Genomic DNA, 12,904 nt, shown 5'->3' with positions numbered 1-12,904 from the left:
TCTCATTAGATTAAAATCTTTTACAGACACTGCAACATGTTAATAGGTGCATTACTGCTTCTTCATCTGTACTGGTCTATTTAACATGTGGTTAATAAACAGGAATACTCAATTGTGCTTTTAAGTGCTTATTGCATTGTTGACGAAACCAAGTACATAACTTCTAGTAACAAGAGAAGTAAGAAAGAATTTTTATCACTGAAAAAAAAAACCAGACGTAATTTAGTAGCAGCAAAAACTAAGCTATTTCATGTTTATAGTACTGTTCTTTGTGTAAGACATGATCTAAATACATAAATCATGAACACGATCCATTAAGAAACACAAATCTGTATGCAGTAGCATGTATTCTCCCCTGAAAGTCTGCCGCTATGCACTTGAGAGGTGTGTATGCAACAAGAGAAATGGCCTAACACCCCACCAATTAACTTTTTATCATGTAGCTCATGAATTAGCACTAAATTAGTCTTCGCAGCACACTTCACATGTTTAGTTCAGAAACACCATGTTCTAAGGTCACTGCCATGGTTTGACCCCAGCCAGCAACTAAGCATCACACAGATGCTTTCTATCTGCCCCCTCACCCCCAGCAGAACACGGGGAGAATCGGAAGGGCAAAAGAAGGAAAGAAACTCGTGGGCTGAGACAAAAACAGTTTAATAATTAAAAATTTTAAGGGAATGAGAGTAAAAAACATTAAAAAAAGGGACAAGGAAAAACAAACAAACAAACAAAAATACACACCAAGAAAGACAAGCTATACAAATGAAAACAATCGCTCACCACTAACCAACTGTTGCCCAGCAAGTCTCCAAGCAGTGAGCCCCCAGTAACGTCCCCCCTCAGTTTTATTGCCGAGAATAATGACATCATATGCTATGGAAGAGCCCTTTGGTCAGTTGGGGTCAGATGTCCCAGCTGTGTATCCTCCCATCTCCTTGTGCGCACCCAGCCCACCTGCTGGCAAGGCGGTGTGACAAACAGAAAGGGCCTTGACTCTGTGCAAGCACTGCTCACCAGTATCTTATCAACACTATTTTCAGCACAAATCCAAAACACAGCCACATACAAGCTATTCTGAAGAAATTTAACTCTATCCCAGTCAAAATCATTACAGTCACTGAGTAAACCTAATCTCTAACTTTCAATAATTTATAATTTAATCAGATTCAAATTTCATGCTTTCCCACAATAAGGCAGTATACCAAAATTTTACCTTTTGGGTCTATCTGTATTGTTTGAAATAGGAATCCCTAAAATACCTGTGTGATAATTCTGTCCTTTCTTGAAAATGAGTAATTCAAACAGTATTTTTAAGTGTAATACCTCATTATTAAAAACATTAGCTTGAGATCAATAGATCTCAAGAGACAACCAATTTCATAAAGCTTTCGCTAACTTCACTGGTTTCAGGATACAAATGTTTATATTGACTTTTTTCTACTTTTTTTTTTTTTTTTTTTTATGAAGGAAGTGTGAATACATCATGTTGGCTAAGTCTAGCATCATCCAAAGCAAAAAATCTGATAAACTGATTTTTTTTCAAAGCTTTTCTTTAGATGTTACTTACAAAGTTTTGAATAATGAAAAGACCTCCAGAAGTTCTAAGCATTCTGGTATGCAAAGCAGTAAATTTCAGCCATGTTCAACATTTAAAAAGCCTGGATTAGCATCTACATGCTACCATAAAAAATTAAACCCTTCTGCTGCAGAATCCCTATCAAACTTCCACCTCACATCTTCTGCGAAGAATATCAGGGTATTTAGAATCTAATGGATATGCTGTATCTGCAACCAGTTCCCCACATCAGTAAACGCAACACCGGTATTTTTGGTCACTCCTCACCTTCCTCCATTTATGCATCATAAGACATAATAGTTAGGCACAAATGGTGCAACGGAATGGGGCTGGAAAGACAGGAGTCGTAATTTCAGGTTAACTGATGGAGAAAAGTTTACATTACACTGGCCACATGATTCTTGGCTCAGGTTAGTCCTACAATTCCTTGCTCTGAGCAACTGTGAAACTGTGTAATGGTGTGTTCTACAGGCTTTTTGAAAAAGACGTCAGACAAAGTGATCACTCACGCTGAAACAGCTATGGCCAAGAGGCAAAAAGGGATAAGACTGACAGAATGCCCACACCAACATGCCAATGCATTACTTAAGCATTATCTTATGCAAAAAGCAAAAGTTTTCTAGGATCAAGGCCTGGATTCTGGACATGACACCACATCCTAAAACACTGCATCGTGTTTTACCATTATAAGGTGAAAGTCATTGAACCAGGCTTCCATAAGATCACCATCCCTTTTGTTTGCCTTCCCCTACAAACTCATTGTTACATTAACTGCAAGATGCATCATCAGTCCAGAACAAGCAAATACATTAAGTGCAGTTTCTTTCCTCTGACTAGTAATTATCAGGAACATATTTTAGGTGCAGTTCAAGATCCTTCTGCTCTGCAGATTTCTCAAGGTCAATTGTTTAATAGCCTTGCTGATGGGAAGAGGGAAGGAGCCTCTTCTAACTCCACAAGAAATGTCATCCTCTATATTTTGTAATGAATATAATTCACCATCTAATTAGGACACTCAAGACAACTTTCAAACATCATGCTTCCCGATAACCATTTTTTTTCATCTTCTCTCTATTCTCTGGTAGTCCTGCCAACAACATCATCACTACAAAAATTTGGTTTTGCTGTGGCATCTAACTAATCAGCCTTTTGACCTCCACTGTTCTCTTCTAACTTCCCTTTTGTTTATAATTCTGAAAACTTTCTGCACTGAATTGGTTTATCTCCAGAATACAAGGATTTTGATTTCTTAGTTTTCAGTGTTTGCAGCATCCAAGTAACACACTAACCCAGCAAAGCCCTTGTGCCTGTCTTAAACTTATCTGGTTTGCAATGATACTGCCAGTGTGTTTTACTAGTTCATAGCCTGGGGCAGAATTAAATCATTGTTTGATTCAATGTTTCCATACCTCTTTTTGACACTGTCTCTCTCTGGAAACTGTTTATACAGTTGTCACTACAGTAGCTGATTGCAAGAAGTTTCAGTTGAGAAAGTGAAAACCAAAAATCTGCATATGCATTTGAATCTTGCTATTTGCTTTTACCTATATTCACGTTCTTGGAGTATTTCAACTGGATCCAGTCCTTGTGGCTTCTGGATAGGGCTGATGCGATTCTGCTTTTGCTGCAGCTGAACGATGGGTGACGGCTGTCCAGGTGGCGGCTGCGGCACCGAAGGTCCTGGCATGGCGGTGGCCGGCTGCGCAGCAGGGGGGGCAGGAGAGGGCCTCCCGCTGGGCGGTGGGGCAGGAAGCTTCTGCGGTGTGTTGGAGACACTCATGTCTGGGGCTGTGCCTGCATCAGAGAACGTACATGTTTGTTACGCAAAATATGGAATGCAGGAAGAAAATCAAGACAGTTTCTGAAGACAGAATGTGAAGGTAAGGTAAACATTCAATAATACCAGAAAAAGAGCACTGATGTAGACTACAGTCAGTATTTTATAAAGACGCACTAAAATGCAAGTATACCGTACATTGCAAGATGTCCAAAGGAAAACAAAGCACCTGAAACTTTATGATGAATGCCACTTCTTTTCCCATTACTGCTGACTGATAATTCTAGTTGTTAGAAGAAGTAAAACAGTTGTAGAACTGATTTTGTGCAAGTGTAGGACATAATTCTGCTTCTTGATCACTACCCATGCACCACTTAGAAGAAGGCATCTATAATCACAACTTGACAACAAGCATGTGTAGGTCTGCTTTTAGAGCTCTATCACAACTAGACAGCCACATTAAAATTTCTACAACTGTACTTAGAAGTACCTGTCATATACAAACAGCCTTTCTTTTGCTACTCCTATTAATTTTATGGAAGTATTTAGAACACCAGGAATTTTATTATTATTTTATCTTACAGCATCCTCATCGTCTCACTGCAGTTAACATGAAAAAAGCACCTACCACTTAGAGACACTATGGGTCATAGATTTCAATATGTCATTATGACAACAAGCCACCCACGCGTTCAGATGTTCAAAAATCATCACTGACAACAGACATTGCAAGAACAAAGATGTCAATTGTCTGAGGAGTCATAGTAATTTAATGCTAAGAAAAGCAACTATAAGGTACACCTGCAATCTTCTTGTATTTAACCTTAATTCAAACTCAGCATCCTGAAATCCAGGTAAAAAGATTCCTTCAGAGCGCACCACATGTCACTCACACACCTGCACTGAATTCCAGAGGAGGAATTTGAGCACATGCTGTGCACTCTGTATTTAGCAACACTGCATTTCAGCTTATTAAAAAAAAAAAAAAAAATCACAGAAAGCAAGATCACCAAAAAACTCTGTGTAGTCACAGTTTTCAGGGAATCATGCAAACTGAACTGTAAAACAAACACTACCATGAGCAACTGTGTAATGAATGAAAAATGAATTTAAAGAAAATAAGAAAAATCTTTTAAAATACATCAAATAAGACCTCCAAACAGACAGAGCAAGGGTAGACAGGTTTTCTTCTTATAGAAAATAAAAACAGGAATAAAAAAAAGACAAACACTAAGCAGCTTTCAGTTAAACAGGACAGGCACATTATTATGACATACCGGATTATTTAAACTATCCATCTAATAATTTTGTATACCTACCAGCATTTTTCAGTAGCAGCATTTGAGCTAGAAGGCACTGTGTGTGGTAAATTCATACATACAGCCTCTCAAGAAACACTTTCCCCCCTCTTTATTATTCTGCTCAAATTGTAACTATTCCTTTGGAGTATTCCAAGAAAAGCAATTCTACATCCGATTACATATCAGTATTTCATTTTCTTTTTATATTGCCGTAAGTGGCTCACTAATGACAAAGAATTTTTAACGACATCCACTGTTATGGAGTCATCACTGTCCACAGATCTACCCACAAGCAACAATATAGCATAACATTTCTACTGTGTGAGAAGCCTGTGTTATCCTCAAGCCTGCAATATTGTATTTACTTTTTAAATCTATAAAAATGAAAAAAAACCCCACAAAACAAACAAAAACTAACAAAAGAAAAAAATCAACAAAACCAAACAAAAAAACACACAAGGAAAGAGGCAAAACCAAAATCAAACAAACAACTTCAAAAAATATTAGGGATTTCTAATTCTTTCAAAACAATACTACTTCCATTCTACTTTCAAACAATAAAATCAGCCTGTAACCTTGATAATCATACACGGGAAAAATGTTACACTCTTCATTAGATCTCAAAAACTACACTGAACTTTCAAAGCAATCCAATTAAAAAAAAAAAAAAACAACAAACAGCCTAATTCTACCATGGTTTGAAAACTTTTGTTTACAGTAGCTTAGACTATAGTTGAAACACAAGCTTGTTGCAATTAAGCATGTTCAGAACATAACTTAAGTAGCTTTTTATGGGTGTCCCTCAGGTCATTTACATATTTAATTCTGATTGCATATGGTTTGACTCTTCACAATTCAAGTCTTAGGCACAGTAAAGGTGACGCCATTTTTCTGCATGCCTTTTCACCTTCCCTTTGCTTTTTTCCTCTGCATCATTCCTCAAACTCCATGCACACTGTTTATTCACAACTCGGTACATGACACAAAGTTAGCTTTACGCTCTGCTATACCTTCAGTCCAGGTTTTAGGGGTAATGGCAGCTGTATGCCCAGGCATCCCTGGAGCAGGCCCTGGCCCAGTTGCAGCACCACTCATTGTATGTAACCCAATACCTGCAATTTGACAGAGGAAAGAAACTGTTTAAGACAAAGTATTTCCAAGTATTCAAAAATCATTCTGCTTTCTAGCATGTTACTCTATTCAGGCAAGTAGTATTTTTATTTATTAAATATGGATTTAAGTAGATTTTATTGTGAAAGAATACATGCAATGCAACATATTGAAATCATCTCTCCTACAAAAAAAGTCTTACTCTGTAGCAAAGTCATATCCACAGAAATGAAGTGAACAGTGAAATTATTAAAATAATTAAAAAAAAATAGGATCATCTTAACTCTTGATTTCTAATGCAAAGTCCACAACAGAAGTGTTCAGAAACTAGCAGGTGCAATGATGCTTCATGTAACAGTTTTCTTAGAACCAAAATGTGCTTGCTTACTGAAACATCTTTTATCATTACAAGAATAAAATAAGAATCTTTTATTTTCCTTACATATTTCACTTGACAGGACACTATTTTTCCTTTGTTTTACTTTCAACAACATGAATAATCAGTCAACTTGCTCCAGATTTTTTATCTACTTTTCTGCATAGTGACAGACAGGAGACTAAACAACAGTAGAACTGCAATCAGTAAAGTATGATTAGCATTCAAAAAATGTCAAGCATAATCAGGACAGACACAGCACTGCACAGTGAAATCACTTATTTTAATTTTTACAATATCCTATTAATAACATATGTGTTTAATGCACTTCCTAAAGTTTGAAACTAAAGGCTGCTGTTTACTCAGATGCCAAAATGTAGTCTCAAATCATAGCCCTGCACAGTTCTCATTTCTGATTTTTCCACAGGTAGAACTTGAAGAATTACTTGCACAGTGACACAAGGTCTAGATTCACTTACCAGATTGTCTGTTGAAGGCACTGGGAGGCTGCTGCTGTTGAATGCCAGGCAGGGTCCTCTTGCCCTGAACAGCAAGCTGGAGGTTTTCTGGTAAAGGCTGACCTCTAGCTAACATTTTGTATGCGAGAATCTGAGCTCGCAGCTGATGCAGCTGCACGGGGCTGAAAGGGGAAGGACCTCTGTTAGGCTGATTCATAACTTGTGGGTCTCCTGGTATAACAGGCCCTGGCTGGCTTGGTGTCATCTGCGGTGGAGTTGGACCTCCTCCAGACATCGGACTAGACACATGCTCTGGTGCTCCTAGTGGAGATGGGTGTGGAGACATATAACCTAGAACAGGTAAGAGCATCACAAATTTACCTCTCTGGTTAGTCAAATCTAAATTCTGTCAAATTCCTTTAACAGTACATGGAATATAAAAACCTCTCCCTCGAGTCAAGATAGCCATAGTATTTTCTGCACATACAAAAATGCAACCTGATGTTCCCTGGGATATCAAGATAGACTCATGAGCTATTCTTTCGACTAAGACAAAATAAAATATGAAATACGATACAGAAGCATCAGGATGTGGTATTGTTTCACTGGAATGTTGGACAAATATTTCATTGTGTAACACAAGCAGTGAAGTCTGCCTATTTTACAGCTTAATATTTTAAGTCTATTTTGATGCGTACACATCAAGGAATATCCATTCATTGACACAGGCCCTCTTTTCCAAATCTCACCAACATACAGAAATAGAAACAGATAGTATAGAATTGCTATACAACTGCTCTTCCACTTATACAAATTAAAGGTTTGAGCCAGACAAAGAACATTCAATGCCTTTTACCATCTGGGTGCTCAAGAACTTGCAACATCAACTGCAAGCACAAGAAGCTGCTGAAGAAGCTGCTAAAGACTCTGTTATTCTCCAAAGTTGTGAAGTGAACCATGCTTGTATCTTATTACCGGACTTGCTAATGCAGTGGTTTTAAGTTTAATTTTAATGACACTTAATACATATTTCCTTGAGCTACACAATGCAGTCATGTAAAGAGATGGCATAGATTTTTGGTGATATTTCCAAGAATATGTAGCATGTCAGAGAAAAAAATACAAAGAGCAATCCTTCAAGTAATGCACAACAGACAGCTAGATCTTAAAGATGTCCATCAAGAGTGAAAAAGATGTAACTACATTCACCCACCCACTTTCCTATCTTATTACCCATACTCTAATAAAGGTGAGCATGCACACATGGGCTCAGAATGAGGACACATGAAGAGTCATGAAGATTGAGTTTAACCAGCCTGTGTCGTAAAAGGAAAAAAAAATTAAAGACACAGTCCCTAGGAATGTTTAATATACAGGCCAAGACAGACACCTTTTTGAACTTTGCAAACATGGTTTCATCTGCTATGAAGCACTTCAAATACACTTCACCGCAGCACGCACAGATTTCCACAATAAGTATTCAACACATTTTTAAATGCCTAGCTCATCAATTGTTACTTGCTGAACTGTTAAGTACCCTTTCCTCTACATTTTCCACAAAAAATTTTGGTTTATGTTCTGCATAAACTACTCTGTTTAATTTAACCTTCAGAATGCAAGGCGGCAAAAGCACTAAGTGATAAGGTTGCAGAATACTTGCAACAGAAGAGTTCTGTGTCCTTGTGAAGGGGAACAGACAACCTTTAGTTCTTAAAAATACACAGAGGAGCAGGCATCCCACACCAGGAAAGGGAGGCCAAGCATCCCAACCCATCATTTAAAGCTGTGGAAATTCCAAAGTTTCATCAGGTTTCTCCAGATCTTATCTGGGTAAGTTCTGAAAATCTCCAATTATGGTGATAGTTTATCACTCTCATGGTGAATTTTCTTTCCCTTAAGCCCTATCAGAATTTCGCATGTGTAAATCATGACCATCACTTTTTGTGCTTTTGCTATGCACCTCTGAGGAGAGTCTGGTTCTGTCTTCACCGTAATCCTCCAGTGGGTTGTAAAAGAGGCTATGTCAAAAGTCTTTCTCAAATTTTCAGCAGTTAAAAACCGCTGCTTTCTTAACTGTATGCATAATTGGCAACAATCTTTTCATCCCACTTTGGTATCAGCTTGTTTGAGAGAAATATAGCACAACATGTCATAAACAACACGTATTCTTTACAGTATTGACGCTTGAAGAAATCCTAGTTCTAACACTTTACCGAACACAAATATTTTTGGAGGACAGACTGTATAAAAAGTTTCTGCTGTAATTGCTTTTAATTCCATTTTAGTTAACAGAAGCAAAGAACATCTTCCTCATCTGTTTATAGCTAAGAACTAAAGAGTTAAAAACTGAGCGAGATTTTTTCCACACTTCTAACACTATAACTAAACAGAGGAAAACACACATGAAATTTAAAGCATGGTAACAAATATTAGATAGAAAGAGTGAAGGTTTTACCAGTCCAAACACTACAATATTCAACAGAGCTCTTGACTCCCACTGAAAGTTAAGGCGACTTAAATGATGAGAGTGTCTGAGGATGATAAATGTCAAATCTTTCTACTCAAACTGACAGGAAGGGTATACTTTTACTCAAAATGTGACTGTAAGAGAATTTTTGGATTAGGAAGAAATAGACTGGATTGATGAAATTCAGTTATGTAACTCATTTATGTTAACTATTACTTCAACCATCAATTAAAGTTAGTTTAAAAAAAATAATGAAATCAAGTACACGCCCATGATAAACAGTAGGAAAGCATAACATCTTGGAATACAATGGAAAAATATGTTCATGCTGGACCAAAGCTACAAAATTTCTTAAAATAAGCCAAGCACAACATTTCCCCGTTGGTAGTATGGACACGGTTAACACCAGCTCTTGTGAAACTCTGTCTCAAAAAAAGAAAAGAGGTCATGTGTGTGCAAGCCATCTAAAATTAGGACTTAGAAATAAACTGTCGAGAGTCCTTATGCTGGCAGGTAGACAGATAACATGACATTTTATGTCATGTCATTTATAACATGACATGATATTTTCTCATCTTTAAAAGGCTAAAAAAAAAAAAAATAAAAAGGAAGTACAGCTAACTTAGGAACAGTAGAGACAACATTGTTTGTAAAGTAGCAGTAATCTCGTGAATTCTCTGAGTTATATTTAATTGGAGTATCTTCATAAGAAGTTCAACAAACACTGCATGATAATTAAACATATATACAGATCAAGTCCCAAAACTTTCAACTCCTGGAGCACTTATGTTTCCACTCACAAGTAGCAAGAAAAGACAAAGAACTGTTCATATTGGTCTGATTCACTGCTGTAGCACAGCAACTGCATTTAATTTGTTCAAAATTCAAAAAAAACACACAAATGGTTTATTTCAGTGAATTTATATTGTTTTATGAATTCTTTCTAAAAAAATATTTTATTTTATACAGATATTTGGCTTGTCCTTGCAATTCCTCCCCATTCCTCTTACAAACTGAAATCTAGACACATTTTATGTATGCTGGATAACACTGTTTAGCAATTTACAGTAGATTTCATAATTCTAATATCAATACTGAGTTTTTCAGCACAGTTCACTCATAGAATTATAGTGTCATAAAATGTCCTGAGTTGGAAGGGACCCACAGAGATCGAGTCCAACTCCTGTCCCTGCATTTGCAACCCCTAAATTCACACCATGTGTCTGAGGGTGTTGCCCAGTTTCTTCTTGAACAATGTCACGCTTGGGGCTGTGACACCTCCCTGGGGAGCCTGTTCCAGTGCTCCAGCACCCTCTGGCGGAAAAATCTTTTCCTAATGTCCAACCTGAACCCACACTGGCACATCATCCTGCCATTCCCTTGGGTTCTGTCACTGGTCCCAGAGAGAAGAGCTCAGGGCCTCCTCCTCCCCTTGTGATGAAGCTGTAGCCATGATGAGGTCTCCCCTCAGTCTCCTCCAGGCTGAACAAACCAAGTGACTTCAGCTGCTCCTCATACAGCTTCCCCTCCAAACTCTTCACCAACTTTGTAGCCTCTTCTGGACACTCTCCAGTAGCTTTAAATCATTTTTACCCTGTGTTGCCCAGACCTGCACACAGTGCTCCAGGTGAGGCCGCACCAGTGCAGAGCAGAGCGGGACAATCACCTCCCTGCCCGGCTGGCAATGCTGTGCTGGATGCACCCAGGACACGGTTGCCCTCTTGGCTGCCAGGGCATGTGGCTCATGTTCAACTTGCCATCAACGAGAACCCCCAGATCCCTCTCTGCAGAGCTGCTGCCCAGCATCTTGTCCCCCGTCTGTATGTACAGCCAGGGTTGCCATTTGCCAGGTGCAAAATCTGGCACTTGCCCTTGTTGAACTTCATGCGGCCGGTGACTGCCCAGTTCTCCAATTTGTCCAGATCCCTCTGCAGGGCCTCTTTGCCCTCAAGAGGGTCGACAGCTCTTCCCTGTTTTGTGTCATCAGCGAACTTACAAGTCCTGTGTCCAAGTCATTTATAAAGACATTGAAGAGCACTGGCCCTAAGATGGATCCTCCTGAAACCCAGTAGTGACTGGTGGCCAGCCCGACATAACCCCATTTACTAGAACCCTTTGAGCCCGGCCTGACAGCCGATTGCTCACCCACTGCACTGTGTGTTTATCCAGCTGTGTGACGGACACATTGTTGAAGGTGATACTGTGAGAGACAGTATCAAATGCTTTACCGAAATCCAGAAGGATCACATTGCCAGGTTTCCCTTGGTCAATTAGGTGGGTAACCTTGTTGCAGAAATAAAGTAAGCTGGTTAAGCAGGACCTTCCCTTCAGGAACCCATGCTGGCTGGGGTCAATCTCTGCAGTGTCTTTCAGGTGTTTTTCAATAACTCCCAGAATAATCTTCCATAATTTTGCCAGGCACAGACGTGAGACTTACAGGCCTGTAGCTGCTGGGATCATCCCTGTCGCCCTTCTTGTAGATTGGGACAACATTCACAAAGGCTGAAGGCAGTTTCTAATGCATTCCAAATTCAGTTAAGTGTAGTAAGATCACTACTTAAACAGCTAAATATGAAGCTGGAGCAGTGGATTCTCCTTTCTTTTAACCTATTAGCACTAAAAGATATTAAGACTAAACAGGGACATAATTGTGCATAAGTTCAAGGAAATAAAATTGGTCACCAGAAATAGTCAGGAATGTTACCCTTTCTCTAATTTGGCAGCAAGAGTGGAAAGGAGTAACTGTTGAGGAAAAAGATACAAAATCAGAATATTTTTCCCCATAAATTAATGTCAGACTTCTGAAAACCATCCTACTGCAGTATAACTGCAATAAAAATGTGACAATGTATGAGCTAGTAACAGATTATCTATGCATGACTAGCAACCCACTGAGCATCAAGAAAAAAAAATCCAGAATGTAAATAATAAAGTTTTATACCTTATTTAAGTAATTATTGTTAATCAAAAGAATTCAAAATTCTTAGAACAGTAACGTGCCAGAATAGGCATTTATGAGCAAAATGACAAAGTTCTTGCAGATTTAGCTTACAAATGTTTCTGATTTGCTCAAAGTCAGTCATCTCATCTTAAAAAGGGTCAGTTAATTTTTTCTTAAAACAGACTGTAAGAATCATTACTTCCAAAATTCTGTATCAGCTTGCTATTAGTAAGTTCAGTGGTCTTTACTCCAAGATTGTTCATTCATAACTGCATGTTTCATGTACATAAATTACATCTACAACTGCATGTGCAGTTGGCCAATTCATTTCTAACTTATCACATTTGTAAGCACATATTTTATAAAAATTCCTGATTTTGTACTTAGAGACACTCTTTTGCAAGACCTTCTTTAAAAAAAAAATACTAAAAAGACTGATATATTTAACATTTAAATGAAATGTCATTTTGCGATCTGTTCCAACTGTAAACTGCAGATAGAATGGTACTGCCTATATATTTATCACAACTGTTGCACTCAGCATCATTTTATGAAGACTATCCATCTTCTCATTCCCAAAGAATTAAAAACACTGTTTTGCCCTCCAGCTTAACAGTTTTTCTCAGAAACTTGGAACTTGTTTACAGGTTCACAGATTCCTGGCAATAAGGAAGCACTACGGCTACAACAGCCTACCTAACTTGTATGAAACCGATCAAAAAGACATCCAGTGTCAACTTAAATTTAATGTGACCAAAACCTACCACAAATACCTGGGTAATCCTTGTCCCAAAGGTTACTTATCTTCTCTAAATGAGACGCAGATTTTTAGTACAGTCTGAATTCACCTAATTTAAATTTCTACCAAGTTTTTGTACCATTATTTTTTTTTAAG

At 38.1% G+C, this 12,904-nt stretch overlaps 1 protein-coding gene across 5 annotated transcripts in view; it reads right to left on the bottom strand.

Annotated features, from left to right (window-relative positions):
• Window positions 1-12,904, bottom strand: part of SMARCA2 (SWI/SNF related BAF chromatin remodeling complex subunit ATPase 2) — a 117,684-nt gene that overhangs the window by 82,070 nt on the left and 22,710 nt on the right. For all 5 annotated transcript variants that reach the window (XM_082074466.1, XM_082074469.1, XM_082074467.1 and 2 more), the window contains 3 exons: window positions 6,623-6,952; window positions 5,668-5,769; window positions 3,124-3,373 (listed from right to left, as the gene is read on the bottom strand). In XM_082074466.1, coding sequence (XP_081930592.1) covers window positions 3,124-3,373; window positions 5,668-5,769; window positions 6,623-6,952 — 682 coding nt within the window. The remainder of the gene's footprint in view (window positions 1-3,123; window positions 3,374-5,667; window positions 5,770-6,622; window positions 6,953-12,904) is intronic.

Source organism: Streptopelia decaocto (genome assembly GCF_964273445.1).
Source record: "Streptopelia decaocto genome assembly, chromosome: Z".
Lineage (NCBI taxonomy): Eukaryota > Metazoa > Chordata > Aves > Columbiformes > Columbidae > Streptopelia > Streptopelia decaocto.
Note: the sequence above shows the minus strand (reverse complement) of the source record. Positions and strands in the feature narration are given on the sequence as shown.